We start from the raw sequence: 19,975 nt of genomic DNA, 5'->3' as shown, positions 1-19,975 counted from the left end.
GGATCGCTAGAAACTTAAAGAAGAAGAAGAAGAAGAAATGCTACAACAACGTCATACTGGATAGCAATTTAAAAAGTGGACTTGGAGCATGTATTGGTGATATACAAGTCCCTGCACCCACATGTGCCGATGACATTGCTGTCCTGGCAAATAGTACTACTGACGCACAAGGAATATTAGACATAGTACAGCACCATTCAAGCAGAAATCTAGTTAAAATCATTCCAACTAAATCTGAAGCTGTTTTATACAATGCAAAAGGCTCAAACATATCAACACTGCAATTCGAAGACGATGACATCAATATAACCAATGAAACCAAACATCTAGGTATCAAAAGAAACGAACAAAACCGGGTAAATATCTCAGAAAGAATAAGAACCGGCAGGGCAACAATATACAGCCTTCTCGGAGATGGTTTACATGTCAGAAGGGGATTCTCACCCATGGTCGCATACAAGCTATGGAGAACATATACAGTACCAAGAAGCATCTACGGACTTGAGGTGGTGAACTTACTTGCAAAAGAAAAGGATATGCTAGAACTGGCAGAGAGAAAAATCCTCCGACAAATTCAAGCGCTTCCAAATAATACAGCAAATATGGCTGTCTATACCCTGGTAGGAGCAGAACCTATTGCCATCACATTAGACAAAAATCTACTTACCTTCTTCATGAATATTGTTCGAAATTCAGGAACCATAGAATGTGAAATTCTGCGCCGACAAATAGCATTTTCAGACCAAAGAGGAAAAGACTTTATCAACAGAGTGGAAAAAACTCTATCAAAATACAATTTGAAATCTAGTAGTTATACTACATAGAAAACCCACTTAAGAAAATCGAATGGAAAAGACTAGTAGGAATAAAGATCAAGGAATACTGGAAAAATGAATGTCATTATGAAAAAATGGAAAAAACATCACTTAAATACATAGAGATACAGAACAATCCATTAAATGAAGCTCACAATATATGGAAAAGGGTAAAAAACAATGGTAAAGATGTAAAGGCAGGAGAAATAAAAGCAAGAATAAGTACTCAAACGTACATATTCCAAGCCAAAAGAGCTAAGTTCGATCCGAAAGTTAACCCGATATTTCCAATCTGTGAACAGGAAAATGAAGATCTAGAACATTTTATTCTACGCTGCAAAGAATTGGAGCAAATAAGATCTAAATATTGCTCAAAAATCGAACAGACAATGGATGAAATTGACACCTCAACATACAAGAAGATCATACAAGGGAATTTACTGCAGCTCATAATGGACTGTACTAGCAAGGACATAAACTGTTACTCAACTGTGTATGAAAACATTGAAACTCTGGCTAGAAATATGTGCTATGAGATGCACATGCTGCTCACAAAAAAGGTTCCCTACTTTACCATCTTAGGTCATCTTACTATTTTATTACTTATTAGAACCTAAATTAAAAAAAAAATTGCAAAGTTTTAAGATATCAAGTACCTAAGTCCTTTAAAGAATAATGACAAGATCCCAAATAAGGTAATTTTAAACTGTGAAGGAAAACTTGTGTATATATGTCATGTGAATTGTTCAAAACCCCAACCCTTTTACATAACTCTTATAAAATAACCTTTTCATTATAAATTCTGATGTACGTATAGCACCTTTAACTAACAATTTTAAGAAAGTTTAATTTAAGACCACTTAAATTCTAAATTCTTATTTGTAAATATATCCAGTTCTTACTTAACCTGTTCTTACACCTCAGCACATTATGAATATAATTTTAAAATTTTATGACGACAATCCCATGAATTAATTATAATATTAATTATTTAGTTTATGACGACAATCCCATGAATTAATTATAATATTAATTATTTAGTAATTATTATTGCCTAAATTCTGTCATCTGTACATAATTAAATGTTTCCGTATATAGTTGCTACAATTATACCTTATGGGTAGTGCTCCACAATTAATGGAGGAATATACAAGAAACTGAACTGAACTGAACTTGATCAGTGCCCGATAGAAATCCGGATACTATCAAATAGACCGAAGTCGATTCATGTCATAACACGAGATGTTAACTTCCTATTCCCAAATTTGGCCGAGAAGAATGTCAACAAATGGTCACATATTTTACTTACAAAATGATTTACTTTAACTCCATTTTAGACTGAAAAGTCAAAGGATTGTTTAAGTTTAATATATGTCGAACCCAGATGATGTTTAATACACGTCTTCCTCAAATTCATCTGTAGAATCGTTAAACCTTATTATTTATTTATTTGGGTTTGGGATTTGCCGAGGAAGTTCTGACAAATATTAATCAAAATAATATATAAAAAGTCAGGAATATTCTTAAAAATCTCAGGATAATTTTTTGTGTGTAAGTTGTAGTTGATAAGCTCAATGGTGTTTGTAAATTAATATTTTGTTAAAACTGAAACTGATTGACAGTAGAATGGGAGCAACATTTTAACTACAAGAGTATGAACATAATGAATATTGATAATTGAGCCTAGTAACACTCAAAGTGTTAACTTAATTGATTAGGGCATAGAAGAATAATCACATAGACTTCTACATTTTGACACATGATGATTTTGTTGACTGTAAAGCTTTAAATCATGGCAGAGTTATATTTTCTAATCTATTCTCACAAGTTCTAATTTGTAGGATATCTTTGTCATGCATACATATAGCTAGCAAAAAAGTGTACACTTGTATGTAGTTAAAAATATTTTGTTAGACGTACATGTACATGTTTTTAAAGCTATTACATCAAAGACGGCTAATGTGACACATCAGGTTTATGTGTTTTAATTGAAATATTTGGGGAAACAACTGTTGGTGCTGTTTTGACTGAAAGAAATTTGTTTATCTGGCAAGAAACTTTAATTTAAGCTAAGATGAAAATTTTGGGCCTTTAAAATTTACTGTGACAGATTTACTTAACTTAGAAAGTCAGTACATTGTATTTCCCGTCTTTGCATAATTTATTAATGTATGTAATTACACGAAATAATGAACTGCAGATCTAGCATTATCAACTAACAGGTGTGTGTCTTTTAGCCATTAAGCCTACTAAAAAGTATACGACTCTGCATTACAATTTTTTTTAATAAGTACATGTATCAATTTTTATCAAAATATATGTTCAAAATGTGTTTATCCTGATTTAAGTAATTCAAATTCTGTTTTTTTAATTTTAATTTTTCAGTTTTTGACAAGTGCCTACATGTTATAGCACTGGAAAGATTATTAGATCAAAAACTGGCTGACCCTCTATTTCATCATGTAAATTGTGTATACCAGATGACATGAAAAAAGTCCTAAACATGGAATTGATTTAAGATATTTACAGTTGAATTACATGCATGTACATGTAGTAATAAAAAAGTATAAGAAGAAAAATATTCAAAGAAGTATAATATATTCTGTAGAAATAGATAGTTGCAGACCATGTAACCAAAATTTGCCTAAATACTAAAAGACTTGGCAAATCCTTGTGCAATATTGCTACAGGAATACAAATTCATTTTGCAATCAAAAAGTTAAATAAGATGTTTGATGAAAAGCTTTTCTTCTGATGTATTTATTTACAGTTCAGCAAACTAATCCTAAATTCCTACAATGTAACTGTTCATGGTAAACTGTAGAAGCTGTTACAGATACCTCTGTATAAGAAGCAAAGTTTTTGTTCTGCAATGTGACTTTAAGTACAACATGTAAGACAAAGCTAGTTGGCACTCATATTTCAAATGGCTGTAGTTGTATGGACACTGGTGTTGTTTTTGAGGTTGCATATACTTATAGATAATCGTTGGTTATCTCAACGAGATTGATTTTCTCGCTTGAGACGGTACGGCGAAAGTGAGAAAAGCAATCGAGTTGAGATGACCAATGATATTCTGTTTATGGCTATTTTACCTATGAAGACGTTTTTAATTTCCTTGACAACGGCACATGTTCCCTTAGTTTCTAGCTATAATTTTCACATCACTCGACTCCGCTGAGAACGGAAATTATCAGTCAGCAAGATCAAAGGAAAAATTCGTAAAATAGCGATAAATGTATATACATGTCTGATATTTTATTTGATTTTTGCAACATTTTCTTTTCAGAAAGGAATGCCTAACAATAATTTTCTGTAAAGTAGGATTAACATCATTATTCAGATGAACAACAAAATGGAGAGAGCCGCTTCTCCTGCCAGACTTGCCTACACATCAGACAAACATCCACGACATACATTAGAATCAATCAATGTCTTAAGGAAGCACAGAGAACTTTGTGATGTTGTCCTTATTGTTGGTCAAAGGAAAATTTTTGCTCATCGTGTGATACTATCTGCATGCAGTCCATATTTTCATGCCATGTTTACAGGCGAACTTGCTGAGAGTAGACAGACAGAAGTGACAATTAGAGATATTGATGAGGCAGCTATGGAACTCCTCATTGACTTTTGTTACACATCTAACATAACAGTGGAAGAAAGTAATGTACAAACACTATTGCCAGCAGCTTGTTTATTACAACTTGCAGAAATACAAGACGTTTGTTGTGAATTTCTCAAGAGACAATTAGACCCATCAAATTGTCTTGGTATAAGAGCATTTGCTGATACACATGCATGTAGAGATTTGTTACGGATAGCAGATAAATTTACCCAACATAATTTTCAAGAGGTAGAGTACTACTTTGTATTTAAACAAATATGTTAAACTACAGGACTATGTAATAAGTTTTTAGTAAAATCACGTATAAAAATCCTGAAAACATTATGATTAAACTTCATGTACCATTAAGTATATAAGTAACTCTCTACTGTTCTAATATGAACGGCAACTGGTGAAGAATATTGTATGGTATACTGAATTTAAATGTACAGCCTGTCCTGTTTCAGTCCTTTGAACTTCATCTTAGGCAAAAGTCATTTTACTGTTGTATGTACATGTGCAGGTATTTATATTAGTTTTAAGCAGTTAAGTGGGTGATAAGCTGGTAGTTAACCATATGCATTTTGTTTGCAACTTACATGTAACCAGAAGTTTAAATGATATTGGTAACCTGTTATTTGACAAGTTAACTGGTGATGTTAGCCAGTTAACCAGTGATATTAGCCAGTTATCCTGAGTAATAACCAAGGAGGTAAATGTAGTTTAATTACCATGAAACTTAGCTTTCAATGAAAATTAATGAATAATAAAGGGCTGGTCATAATCAACTGACACAAACAAAACATGTATGTTTTTTTTCCGTAATATTAGTTTTAACTCGTTATGAAGCTTTTAATTAATTTTTGTAAAAACTATTATACATATAATTATTTGATGTATATGTACTTGAATACAGGTAATGGAAAGTGAAGAATTCATGCTTTTACCAGTGAATCAGTTAGTGGATATAATCTCAAGTGATGAATTAAATGTAGGATCAGAGGAGCAAGTGTTTAATGCTGTCATGTCTTGGGTAAAATACAACACACAGGAACGAAGATGTCACCTACCTAATGTAAGTTCTGACGTACCAAATACAACATCTTAAACAGAACTGTAAAGTAATTAATTAATGTCTGCATTTTATTATTGCAAACCTGATACCGTTGCATTTTTCACATTAATAAAAACATCGCAATAATTTCTGAATTTCCAGTAAATCAGTAAAAGTATGTTCTTTGAGAAATTAATGCCCTTTGCAAAGTTTAGTATTGAAGATACCTAACAGGTATGACCGTATGACAATATGACCTTTTTTTTTTTTTTTTTTTGAAGCTTTTTATTGAATATATGAATTAAAATGTGCTGATTTCACTTTCATTTTTATCTGTAAAATTACATCAAAATTTCATTTGTTTAAGAGGATTTAAAAAACTTATTGATAGTGCTAGAACAAACTTTCAGTAACCCTTATATAAAAATATATTATTTCTAAATTAATTTTCTGTTCAAGAATATTCAAGAACAAAATGAGTATTTCTAACAGTAACTAGTACACTATAAGTATCACATAATTGATCATTTGGATAAAATTTACTTTTAGATGAACTGTAAATTCAGAAGTTTTTGTGATGTACAAATGTATTTATTATTGTAAAAATTGCGACAAGATATGTTTCGCAAATATGAAAACTCATATTATTTGTATACAGCAGTTCCTGAAATCATTAAAATAATTTAAAATCTCTCATTTTTTGTTCATTGTTCAAAAGATCAACAATCCCAAAAATAAATGCCATCCATAGTTTTTTTTTTTAGCAGGAAGGCAAGGGCAATTGCCTGAATTAAATATTTGATATAGCCAATTTTATGTATTTTTTGATAGCTGAAAATTCTGTATTTTGAGAGATGTTAATCAAAATAGGGGGTCTATTTTAGTCAATTTAAAAATTTATCGTTTATAAAATTGACTTTTTTTTCATTATTGTTAAAGAAAAAAAGCAACAGTAAAATGTCATTAGATAATTCTAACTAGGTCAAATGTCAAAATATTATAGTAACATTTACATGTATTCCATGATTTCACGAACATTATTGTATGACAGGTCACACAACATGTTAGATTACCCCTGATGAGCCCTAAGTTTTTAGTTGGGACAGTTGGTTCAGACATTTTAATTAAGAGTGATGAATCCTGTCGAGATCTTGTTGATGAAGCCAAAAATTATCTGTTATTGCCACAAGAACGTCCATTGATGCAAGGACCAAGAACAAGACCAAGAAAACCTATCCGATGCGGAGAAGTACTTTTTGCAGGTATAACTTGGTTTGTGAAAAACATCATTGAATATCTACCTTACTGAAATCATTATTTCACACCTTATATAGGGTATACCGAAAGAAAATGGATAGTTTAGTTTATTTCTTGGTAATGTGTCAGATTTGGTTTTGATTTTTAACCAGGTTTTCCGATTGCCTGCAGTTTCCATGCAGTTACTTATGAACCTTTCAACCAATGCTTTTCAATTTTAAATATGTTGTTTCTGATGACAAAATTGAGATCAAGTTTGATATTGACAATTTTCACTTTTACTGTTCAGGAGTTTCATTCTTTTAATATATTGGAAAATTACACTTTATATCTTTTCTGTGCAATAACTTATGAATCTTTCCAACAATGCTTTTCAAATTTTAATATGTTGTTAATGATTTCAAAAAGGAGGACAAGTTCTGTATTGATGATTTTCACTTTTACCTTTCATGAGTTATGTGGTCCTTGATAGCTTGGAAAAAATGCACAGTGCCTTCAACATTCAGAAAACCTGGTTTGCTGTCAATTTGACAGCTCATTTCTTGAAATATTTGTCATTGTTCTTTACAGTTCATGTTTACAGCCGATTTCATTGAGTGTGTAGAAAAAGGTAAAATCTTTGGTTAGCTTGCTTACTAGCTGAACTGTGAAGTCATTACTATAGTCCGTTTGACTTCTATAAATCTTCAGAAAATAATTCTTAAAAATTAATTTTTGCAAATAAACATTTTTTTTTCTTGATGTATGTTAATGTTTGATATATACGAACTCTGACTATGAATATCATAATTTTGGGCCAATAATTAAAAAAGTTACCCATTAGGTCTCTATGTTACTTCTATTTTTTTTATATATAAAATACTTGATGGAGTAAGTATGAATAGTGTAACAGCCTTCCATTCAAAACAAAAACATTAGACATGTGTTTTAAACCCGTTTCATTGTACCATGTGACTCATTTAAATATCAAAGGACACTATACATGTCATGAAAAATGACCATCATCTAAGTTGTTTTATAACTGGTTTTATATGATCTTATAAATGAACTTGCATGTATCTACAAAGATGTTATTTGTGGGAAAAAATATAATAATCAGATGTTTTATTTTGTTTTTATTCCTTACCAAATCTTAATTTTTGTTACCTTAATTTGATTACATATTTATATATATCTTATAAAAGAATATAAGCAAGCTTTTTATGCTTAAAGCATGATGACAGTATTAACAAAATGGAGAGCCTCTAAAAAGTTACACCAATAAGTACAGAATACATTTAATATTTACTTTTTTCTTGAAAAAACACAGCTTATGACTTTCAAAATATGAAAATAAAATTAGATAAAATATTACCATAAAGACCTTTACTGATGAAAAGGGGAACTTTTTAATAAAATTTTCTAAACTGAATTTTGCATAAAACTACTTTGTAGTTTTTAAAAATGTTATACTAGTAATTTCCAGTGGAAAATATTACTAAGGTTACTCATAGAAATTGAACAATGAAAAATACAAAATCATGTATACAATAAGTTCAGTAACCACATGACATAAAACTTAAATGAAGTCCAAGTTTGTTTGCTGGTCAGGTTATTAAAATGAGAGAAGTCACATGGTATAATGAAACGGGTTTAAAGCACATGTCTTATGTTTTTGTTTTGAATGGAAGGCTGATACACTATTCATACTAACTCCATCAAGTATTTTATATAAAAAAAAATTGGAGTAACATAGAGACCTAATGGATAACTTTTTTTATTATTAGCCTAAAATTATGATATTCATAGTCAGAGTTCGTATATATCATACATTAACATACATCAAGAAAAAAAATGTTTATTTGTAAAAATGAATTTTTAAGAATTATTTTCTGAAGATTTATAGAAGTCAAACGGACTATAGGTTAGGTAAACTACCCTCCTTTATGAGTAGATTAGTCCGACAGACAGATAGAATTGGTTATCTGTGGGACTAGTCTACTCATAAAGGAGGGTAGTTTACCCAACCTAATAATGACTTCACAGTTCAGCTAGCAAGCAAGCTAACAAAAGATAATACCTATTCCTACACACTCAATGAAATCGGCTGTAAAATGTAAGGGATGATGTACATATGATTGATACACATCTGTACAGTGTTGTACTCTTATTATTATATCAAATACATGCAATTCATTATAGTATGGATTACTTGCACTTTTTAGAAAAGTTTCCTTGTGTGTAGTTTCAACCATTAGTATATTTGTTGTTTGTTTGTCCATTGCATTTCTGTAATAAAGGATGATTGACTAAAATATATCATTTCCTTAGATGCTACTATTCCTTTTGATTCTGAAGAAGTGTGAGCCTTGTGCACTTAAACATGTAATAATTTTAATTGTATATATATTCTAATGTAAGAACAAAAATTTGTTAATTTGAAAAAAATCAGTTTTATCATATGAAAATTTCACACTTTTTGGAATTAAAGATTTTCACAGTGATTTGATCTGGGCAACCATGGTTTGCTCTTTATCTCTGGAGAATATTTGATTGTCATTGAACATCAATCAGATACTCCATAAGTTGTATTATTTTGTATAGAAATATTTATAGTAAGTCATCACTTAGAAAAGTACTGGTGAAATAATTTGACAGTCACTTACTCTTTTTTAAAACATTTTCATTTCTTTATACATTTTAGTTGGAGGTTGGTGCAGTGGTGATGCCATTTCAAGTGTTGAGCGGTATGATCCTCAAACAAATGAGTGGCGGATGGTTGCACCAATGAGTAAACGGAGATGTGGCGTGGGAGTAACGGTACTAAATGATCTATTGTATGCAGTTGGAGGACACGATGGCCAGTCATATTTAAATAGCATTGAAAGGTAACAAAAGTATAAAAATGATTGACTACAAAAAAGTTCTCTTAGTTGTGGATTTATATGAATTGAACGAGATATTGATAACTCATAATAGAATACAACAATTCACCAATGCAGGGTAATTTGAAAAAAAACATAAATATCAACTGGTCACTTTGTGTTGTTTCAAATTATCTTGTAAAAGATAGAAATGAAAACTTTTAAATTGATAACAAATTTAATATCTGTAGATAAATGTATGCTGCCATGCTTTTCAAAAGACTAGTCTTAGTATGGAAGAATATTTTTTAGGTTAGTTTTAGTATAGCTGTAAGTAGTAATGGCCAAGGAGAACCACCCGAGTACTTTATTTACACCTCTCGAGTGCTGGAGGTTGTGGCTAGAATTCCAGCAGAGTCTAATCAAAGACTTTTAAAATTGGTATTTGCTGCTACTGAACCTATCACACTGCATTTTATAGCAGTACAAACAAAATTTAGTAGCTAGGAATCAAAATATTGAGTCCAACAAGGTAGTGATATGTCCTCCTGTACACTTACATGTTGAGCCAGCATGTGAAAAGTTCAACTAAAGATGTCAGTGTAGTATATAGCAATTTTATGTTCTTATTTTAATATGTTTTCAACTTCAATATTCATGTAATATTGCCACAGCTGTTAATCAATCAATCAAGCAAGCAAAAAGTTCTGGCCACCACACTTGGAATACATTTATTTTAAGAAATTTGATTTCATTCATATGTTTAAAATTTACTTGCCTAGGCTCATTCACAATCAGTCATATTTTTTTACATTTAGGCATAGGAGAATAATTGTATAGATCATTTCTTAGCAAGAACTTATTGTTTGTTTATATATTTTGGCTAAAAAAGATCAATACAGATTTATATCTAATCCTCAAGAATTTCAGTTGAATAAGCAATACATTCTTTTGCACATTTGTTATATCTATCAATATATTGTTTTATAAACAATAAATTATAATATGTGATCACTTTCAGTGGCACTATTTGTTAATTTTTCTTTCAGATTTGATCCACAGACAAATCAGTGGAGTGGTGAGGTAGCTCCTACCAGTTCCTGTAGAACAAGTGTTGGTGTGGCAGTTTTAGATGGATATATGTATGCTGTTGGGGGTCAGGATGGGGTATCCTGTCTCAATTTTGTTGAAAGGTAAAGATAATTTTTGGCTATAACATTTACAAATTATAAATTCAGTAAAGTTTACAATTAAAAATGCAATATTTATACAGTATCTACAATATATAACTGTTCATATACAACATGGATTCTAAAAAAACATCTAGGAACAAATATTCCATTACCAACAATGCTATTGAAATGTTGAAATGCTTTATACAGACAATATATGAGAGTCACGATGGGGGCTCTTTAATTTTCTTTAAATTTTTTGGTAATTTTCCTTTATCTTTGAAAATAAAGAATATCTGTGTTTTAAATTCTCATGAAAATAACTTTTCTGAAAGTAGATGATTTCTTTATTATTTACATCGTTCAATTCTATTGTCCTGAACATGCATGAAAAATTTGCCACTGGACAAGCAACCAACAATCAATTGTTCAATTTTGTAATCAGTTTTGCATTGCTGGAATCTTTTATGTTCCACACTTATTCTTTATTCTTTTCCAAGATTTTAGGAGATTGTTAAATAAAATAAATATTAAGAATTTTACGCCAATAATATCTTGTTGATTTTCTTAGATATGATCCTCAATTAAATAAATGGGCTAAGGTAGCATCAATGAGTACGAGAAGATTAGGAGTAGGAGTAGCTGTACTGATGGGCTACCTTTATGCTGTAGGTGGGAGTGATGGTACATCACCTTTAAATACAGGTTTGTTATTCTTATCAAATACATACAAATATTATATTTTTCATGTACGGCTTTGGTTACCAAACATTATAGATAGCTTTTCATCTTCTACTATATAAAAAAGCACCATGGACCCAAAAATGATTTAAAATTGGCATTTTACAGCTAAAAACAAAAACATAACAAGATAATCATATCTAGTCTTCATTTTACTAGGGGAGGGGATATCATTAAAGGAACATGGGGGTATCATCAATGAAACCATCAGAAAATGATTGTCATGATCCTGACTTGGTATGAACACTTATAACCACTTGAGTAACAGTTATTTATGCAAAACAGTCAGTCATATATACATATCCAAAACTCAAGTTACAAAGCATCATCAGGAAAGAGCTTTATGCAACAAAAAATGAAAGTAGGTAAAAGTTCATTTTTGGCTCATGTAAAATATTTAGCTTTAAATAGAAATACTGTTCAACATTTATGAAAAATGCAACATTGATATATAATGAGTGGTTTCTCATTATCACATGATAAATATTTCATGTCTTTATACTCAGGATTTATAAAAAGCCTAAGGAAACTACAGAAAATATCTGAATGAATAGGATTAGAAAAAGATACAATACCTATTAGGGGAAAAAAATCTTGATTAATCAGATATAAAAAAGCAATAAAAAATGTAATACATCCTGTACCGGCATGAGTACCAGTTCTTCATTATCAAAGAATTAAATAAAACCAAAATAGACATGCAGACTGTATATGAGTGCTATATTTATATTTTTTCCTGACTCTTTTTACGGTCGTATATTGGTATCACGTCGTCAGCATCGTCCGAAGGCATTTGGTTTCCGGACAATAACTTTAGTAAATGCAAATAGAAATCTATGAAATTTAAACACAAGGTTTATAACCACAAAAGGAAGATTGGGATTGATTTTGGGGGTTATAGTCCTAACAGTTTAGGAATTAGGGGCCAAAAAAAGGCCCACATAAGTATTTTTCTAGTTTCCAGACAATAACTTGTGGAACGGTATATGGATCTCTCTGAAATTATACCACAAGTTTCCATAACACAAAGGGATGGTTAGGATTGGCTTTGGGGGGTTATGGCTCAAACCGTATAGGAATTAGGGGCAAAAAAGGGGGAAAAACAAGGGTTTCCTGGTTAATGGATAATTTAAAAAAAAGTACAATGTTATGTTTAGATTACCTCCCTTACACTGCTTTTAAATTATGTATAAAGAAATGTTCTATTGTCTTGAGGTGATTAGCTGTCAATTTATTTTTTGAAGTTACTATTTAAAAATGCTGATAGCCATGATTATAAAATTGAGAATGGAAATGGGGAATGTATGCCATTTTCTATTTTAAGACTTTTATGATGTATTTAAATGGGTAATTATGGTTGCAAACTCCATTGAAATTTGAATTGAGATTATGGCCATATCTTGAGGGAAAGAATTTTTTTTTTTGGGAAAAAGGGTGGGGGGGGGGGGGGGGGGGGTAAAAAAAAATTGGGAAAAGGGGGGGGGGGGGGGGGTGTAAAAAAGAAATAGTGAAGGGGGGACAATTATTTCTCATTTCAGATTTCAGAAATTAAAAAGAAAATTTCTTCAAATATTTTTTTTTTTGCAAAAAAAAGCGGGGAGGGGGGTCAATTTGCAACAGCATAGTGTATTGCACAAAAGCAAAAAATTTAATATAAATTCAAATCATATAACCAATTCTAAGTTCTTTGACTACAGTTACTCTGTGTCAGAAACCTATTATGTGTCAAATATTTAATTACAATCCAAATTCAGACCTGTATCAAGCACGAATATTGTGTCCATTTTTGCCCCAACTGTGTAGGGTTGGACATCTGCGGTCGTATCCAGCTGCGCTTGGCGAAGCAATTTATTTTAAACTGTCATAAATTATTTACAGTAAATAGAATAAAATTTGAGATTTACTGAAACAAATAAATTTAAACTAATATCTAGGTACCAGTTATAAAGAGTTAGTACTTTGAAGCAATGCTGTGGTACTATAAACGGTTACTATCATTTAAAATATCAAACAAAAGTTAAACAATACTTTACAGTTGAACGATATGATCCAAGAACCAATCGTTGGACACCTGTTGCTCCAATGGGAACAAGACGTAAACACTTGGGTGTAGCAGTGTATAACAATATGATATATGCTGTCGGAGGCAGGGATGATACCACAGAATTGAGCAGTGCTGAAAGATACAATCCACATTCTAATACATGGCAACCTGTTGTTGCTATGACATCCAGAAGAAGTGGGGTAGGTTAATATTTAGAAATGAATTCAAGACATTTGGGATATACTTCATTATAAAATATAAGTTGAAGACAGTAACCCTCTTGTTTCAGTGTTCAGAAAGTTAATAAATATAGATGTCTTCATAAGGTAGAAAGAATAAGCTATAGTTTTCACAATACCAACGGGCTTAACAAATTTTTATGATGCAGCTTGAAATTAGGTGTTGAAACTGACCAAATAATTAAAAAAATTTCAGCACTTTGCAAGTAAAATGTTGTTCATAAAAAAAAAAGCACAGTGTTATGAAAATGTACATTTAGTTTTAGTATGGTGATTTTCTTTCTGCTTTATCCGAAGATTGGAAATAGTAAACACATTTTTAAATATAAAAAAAAAAAATTGTAAGGGTTCCGCGGAACCCAGTGTCTTGCCTACTTTTGCTGCTAGTCACAGACTCAACAAAAATGGGAAATTATTAAAAAATTTCCTATAGATAGTATCTTTTGATTGTAAGAAGCTTCTGTCCAAGTTTGGTAAAAATCCAGAATGGTTTATGAATCTAATAAATGTTCTAAAAACTTTTAACTACAGACTGTATGTAATGTTAACTGGAAGAAAAACTAGGTCCATTTATAAGTTATATACGGAAAAACAGGAAATAAATTTTTACAAAATTTCCTTCTAGACACTAGCTTTTGATCATAAACAAGCTTCTGTCCAAGTTTGGTACAAATCCAGGATAGTTTAAGAAAGTTATAAAAATTTTTAAAACTTTAACCACAGAGTGAATGTAATGTTAACTGGTAGAAAAACTAAGTCCATCTTTAAGTAATATACGGAAAAACAGGAAATATATTTTTACAAAATTTACTTCTGGATACTATCTTATGATCATAAACAAGCTTCTGTCCAAGTTTGGTAGAAATCCAGGATAGTTTAAGAAAGTTATTAAAATTTCAAACACTTTAACCACAGAGTGAATATTTGTGGATGCCGCCGATGATGTAATGTAGAATCTCTATGCCTTGCTTTTGCGACAAAAGTCGCAGGCTCGACAAAAAGGTATGACTACATGAATTTATGACATGAAAGCTATCATTTATTAATGTCATTTCATGATCCATTTGTTCTAATCAGGTTCAAAGTTAAAACACAATTGTTATACATTTTTTAAAAGAAATTTGAAGTATATTTGTAAGGTGAGTGAAAATTCTGTGAGCAATGTTGAATGCATAATATAAAAGGGAGATAATCTTGGTCCTGTGTAGATCATCCATTACACATTTCCTTTTCCCATTGATAAGTTTGAAATGAAGATCTGAATTCACACTAGAACTAAAAAAATTGTTTGACTCAATCATATTTTATTAGACCAGAGTCTATTTCTTATTCATAGTTATTTAGATTGAATAGATTCACACTATTACATTAATGAAATATAAGGGGGAAAATAATACTTGACATTGATTCAGCAATTTAAGATTTCAGTCCCTCCATCAAATTTAATGAAGCTTAAGTGGTATGTAAAAATATTGAAGCAATGTATTAAAATACTTAACCAGCTGATTAGTTGTAGAGGTGAATCAAACTGCAATTTGGTTAAACATGTTACCAATTGGTATATTTAAAGGAAATCAATGATTCAATGCTTTTCGAATATGCACAGTAATATCAAATGGAATATTTTCCTAGATCTGATTCTGAGCCTCAAGTTAAATTCTTTGTTTATAACCAATCTTTCTTTTATACAGGTCGGTTTAGCAGTAGTGAATGGGCAGCTTATGGCTATCGGAGGATTTGATGGTACAACATACTTAAAAACAATAGAAGTTTACGATCCTGAAACAAACAGCTGGAAATTATGTGGTGGAATGAACTACCGACGGCTTGGAGGAGGTGTAGGTGTGGTCCGAATGCCACAGAACGAATCTCATTTATGGTGATGTACAGCATAAAAAAATTACAGACCTTCAATTGACAGTACAAGGTCTAAGACTTTTTGTTCACAGGTTAAGGTAGAAAAAAACCCTACATTGTAGATTAAGTTTATTGGTGCCACATTTATGTTTAATTGCATTTATTTGAATTAATTGCAAAATATTTGTTATTCTGTATTTTTACCATACTGACAGAAGTTTTAGGATAGTGTTTTTGCATTTTGAAACTTTTCTATGTGCATCCTGTTAAGTCAAACAGGAATAGATCATACATTGTTTTTTTTTGGTAAATTTTCTAACATTCTTAAAGATTGTGAGTATTGTTGATTTTTTTTAATATATATTAATATGCTTGAGGTATACATACTAAAATATATTGCATAGTAATTTTGAAGCACCTGTCACCAAGTGTTTGATGCATATGATATTTTCCCTATATCCCCCATTCTATCTGTTAGGAATAAAACAGTTGGTAAGTCTTTTTTTTTCATTACTAGGTATATTAAAATTATATTGGTATGAAGTTGCTTAATGACAAATTTTAGATTAAGTTCATGCATCCTTCCATTTGGTTGATCCACTTTTTAATGGAAATACTGCACTTGGACTTGGAAAATCTTGTGAAATCATACCTTCAGTACATGCTTAATGATGAATGAATGGTTACTTTGTTTATGTTTTGTTTCAATTCACACTCTTCTTATGGAATTATGATCATAAGAAAGCACATTTCATATTTTTTTCCTGATATTGCTTGGAGTGTAGGTATTTACATGATGATGAGTTACAGTATGCTGGGATCAAATTACTACAAACTCATTACTTTGTACCATCATATTGGACACAATATTTATATGCCTAATGGTATCCTCATTCATGTTTTTCTACAGAGCCATGTTATATGCTTCTGATTAAATGCCTTCTAAATATTTATTTTTATTTTTGCAACTATTTCAAAAAACACAATAATGGCTTATTATGTGCTCTTAACGCAGTTGCTTGTTTTATTTTTTTTTTTTTCGTTCAAAAAGTATGTATAAAGATTGTTTAAGTGTATTTATATTTTAACAAGTTTAACTGGATATTCGTGTCAAGGAATGATTACTTGATGCTGTCTCATAGTTTTTTTTGTCATTGTTTTATATCATTATTGGGCATTAATTACATATGTATGTATGATATTTATTTGGGTATAATTTTCTTTTGATAAATTAAATGAAGGAAATAATAAGAGGAGAAAATAGATGTAAAAATTAGTATATGCTGTTCATTTTAGGGTTAAGTTTATTTCGTTTTATGAATTAGATAGTTTAGTAACATTTCAGATATTTTATATAAGTATTGTTTTTTATGACAGTAAAAGCACTTCATTGTTATCAATATCAGCATTCTTTGTAGAAAGGTAAATTCATAATTTATTTCATGTTTTTTTAGTGCAAATCTTTGATGTATAGTTTATTTTGTGTTAAGGGCATCCAATACAGTTTTGATTTCTGATGACAATTTGCATACATGCTATTTTATACAGCTTCATGTGCTACTTTTAGAGATAAATGGGTCGAAATTTTAGACATTTGTAAAATTTTTGGTTACTTGGAGATTTCTATCCTTTGGACAGACATACCTAACTTTTTTGTTCAAAAATGTAAACATTAAAGGATTTTTATAAAAACCTTTTGGATATCTTCCTAACATAAATATGCTTTAAATTTATGTAACAATTCCTAAATTTAATTTAATTTTCATGATTTTAGAAAAAAAAACGGCACTTTTTGCTTTTATTTTTTAAAAATACATCAGTGATTTGTTCATAAATATTGGTACAAATAATCTTCATACATAACCTAGCTAAATGTCATTTTAAAAAAAGAGGGGCCCGCTTATTTGTTTTCAAGCTAATGATTAAAATCACAATTTGATGTCGCAAAAAATAACATTTTATTTTAGCAGTGTAATTATCTCCCTTGTAACTGTATTGTATGCCTTTAAATTGGTTTTGTTTGTTTGACTGATTCAAAGATAGACAATAGTTGAATCATTGATTTGATCACTATAATTGATTTGGCTGATTCACCGGTCTGAAAAAAATGTCAAACAGAATCAGTTTAGTTTTGATATAGAATTGGTTCAACATGTTTTGTAATGCAGTTTCATTGAATCTATTTAGGCAACTATATACTAAAGTTGTTCAAATCATTGTCTTTTGATGGATAGTAGTCTTACTGTCAATTGTACCACACCTCCTAAGTTTTATATTATATAAAGGATATGTTTTTAAGTTGTATATACTATCAAAACTTAAAATGCAAGTTTTAAGTATTTATAATGATAATCCTGTTGTATTTTTTACAGCTATAAATTTACTATTATGTAGGCTATAAATGTGATATTAAATTTCCTATAAATTATTCCTTTTAAATCATTATATCATAGAGTGCTAAATATTTATATGTTCAATGTTTTAGTGAAGTTATGATCATTCATGTATGTCCTCTGTAAATATTTGTCTCTGGGTTTTTTCTTTTGCTTCCTTCAACTAAGATCCTTTAGAAATTTTAATCTGTGAATTACTCAAAAAAAAGAATCAATTCTGATGTTATAACATTGTACATAAATATTGCTTGTTTGCAGTACAGAAGAAAAAGGTTTGCAGTAAATGGTCAAATTGTTGCAATATAATGACAAAGTCAATATTTTATTATGAAAATCCCCAGATGTGAATAATTTTAAGGAGGTACACAACTTTAGGTAGTTTGAAGTAATTCTGCGAATTTTTTTCTGGAACAAAGTAAACCTTTAGATATTGGCAAGACTAGACAAACCTCCTTCAAAGACCAAAGTCCATGTTTTTCAATGTGGAAACCTAGAAAATCCGATTGATAAACAAAATTTAATAATGTATAACTTCGCATGGTCCATCAAGTGTCACTTTATACCACCTGTAGAAAATTTTGTCAAACTTCCCATATGCAAAAATGGCATAGAACATGCACATATTTTCCTATTGCAAAACCCCAAAATAAAATTAGATTGATAGAGTAAAGGGGAAAATGTACAACCATACATGGTATGAAGTAATTCTACCAAGTTTGTTCCAGTCCTATGCAAACTGTAGGGGATTTTATGTCGGCAAACTTTAGTGATGGAAAGACAGATACTTAAAAAACAACATGTCTCCTCACATATTCAATGTTAGTGACTTTATTACAGGTAGGATATGAAAAAATATAAGCATTTGTACAATTTTGCCTCTCAATGAACTCATATTTATTCATTGAATAATCTGGATTTGTGCTGTTTGATTATCATTTGAAATTTTTTTAAATCTTCTTGGTTGTAGAAGCTATAAAATGAAATTATCACAGTTATACATCTTAGATCCTTTTTTCTTTCGCATCTAAGAAATAACAGGTGACCAGTCTTGACCAAAAATATTAGGACTACAATATTAAATGTTCTATATACACCTTTAACATCTTGCTGTTGGATTATACCAGTTCATAATATGATTGCACTAATGATCTATTGTATACCATTATTTCAAATAATTTGTATATTTCTTGATGCAAACCCAACTATCATTATACTACCTTCATTGTATTGTTAAGATTATGGTTATGTCTGATCAAATCAGATGTTTTTTTCACAAATGAATGTATTCATAGGAACAGATTTGTGTCGATTAATATATTAAATTGAAATCTGTATTGTATTATTTTTTTCTGCCTTATTTAACAGCTATCAAAACAAACAAGAGCAGACACACAGAAATGTTGTGCCAACAAATGGATTTTGACTGAATAGCACTTGATTATATGACTACATGCATTCAGTTACAAGCTTATTTCAAAAGGATATAATAGTTCTAATTTTACAGTAACCTCGTTAATAGATAGAATAGAGAATGTGTCAAAGAGACAACAACCTGACCAAAGAGCAGAAAACAGCCCAAAGCCACCAATTGGTCTTCAACTGGGCGAAAAATCATGCACACGGAGGGTTTCACAGCAAATGTTTCTGACACAGAACGAATTTGGTCTGAGAACTTTAAACTTAAAAATTTGAAATTGGACATCTACCTATTATGGTCCAATATCCAAAATCTAAATACATGGTTAGATTCAGCATATCAGAGAATCCCAAGAATTCAATTTTTGATGAAATCAAACAAAGTTTCATTTTGGACCCTTTGAACCTCAATGTGGACCAATTTGATAAAGGGGCCCAAAATCCAAATCTAACTATCCTGTTGTCTGCTCTATGGTCGGGTTGTTGTCTCTTTGACACATTCCCCATTTCCATTCTCAATTTTAAGGTTAGATTCAACAT

The 19,975-nt window shown here is 30.5% G+C and overlaps 1 protein-coding gene across 3 annotated transcripts; it reads left to right on the top strand.

The window, feature by feature from the left end:
* Window positions 1-2,064: 2,064 nt before the first annotated feature.
* On the top strand, window positions 2,065-19,353 carry LOC127728302 (kelch-like protein 20). 3 transcript variants are annotated; one of them, XM_052235643.1, is made up of 9 exons: window positions 2,065-2,106; window positions 4,105-4,668; window positions 5,336-5,494; window positions 6,525-6,735; window positions 9,414-9,597; window positions 10,623-10,766; window positions 11,317-11,450; window positions 13,522-13,730; window positions 15,461-19,353. In XM_052235643.1, exons 2-9 carry the CDS (start codon window positions 4,159-4,161, stop codon window positions 15,650-15,652), a joined length of 1,743 nt encoding a protein of 580 aa, XP_052091603.1. In that variant the 5' UTR covers window positions 2,065-2,106; window positions 4,105-4,158; the 3' UTR covers window positions 15,653-19,353. The 3 variants fall into 3 exon arrangements, with proteins under 3 accessions (XP_052091603.1, XP_052091601.1, XP_052091602.1); XM_052235641.1 differs by having other exon boundaries at window positions 2,071-2,366; XM_052235642.1 differs by lacking the exon at window positions 2,065-2,106 and having other exon boundaries at window positions 3,803-4,668.
* Window positions 19,354-19,975: the final 622 nt, after the last annotated feature.

This window comes from Mytilus californianus, unplaced genomic scaffold, assembly GCF_021869535.1.
Source record: "Mytilus californianus isolate M0D057914Y unplaced genomic scaffold, xbMytCali1.0.p SCAF_2, whole genome shotgun sequence".
Classification (NCBI taxonomy): Eukaryota; Metazoa; Mollusca; class Bivalvia; order Mytilida; family Mytilidae; genus Mytilus; species Mytilus californianus.
The sequence above is the reverse complement of the archived record's forward strand: the minus strand, read 5'-3'. Positions and strand labels throughout refer to the sequence as shown.

Excerpts from the sequence above, each read along its gene's own strand:
- LOC127728302 (XM_052235643.1), top strand. The coding sequence starts at position 4,159 with ATGAACAACAAAATGGAGAGAGCCGCTTCTCCTGCCAGACTTGCCTAC. Across the intron at positions 10,767-11,316 it reads TGTCTCAATTTTGTTGAAAG|ATATGATCCTCAATTAAATA; the intron begins GTAAAGATAATT and ends TGATTTTCTTAG. Across the intron at positions 13,731-15,460 it reads TGACATCCAGAAGAAGTGGG|GTCGGTTTAGCAGTAGTGAA; the intron begins GTAGGTTAATAT and ends TCTTTTATACAG.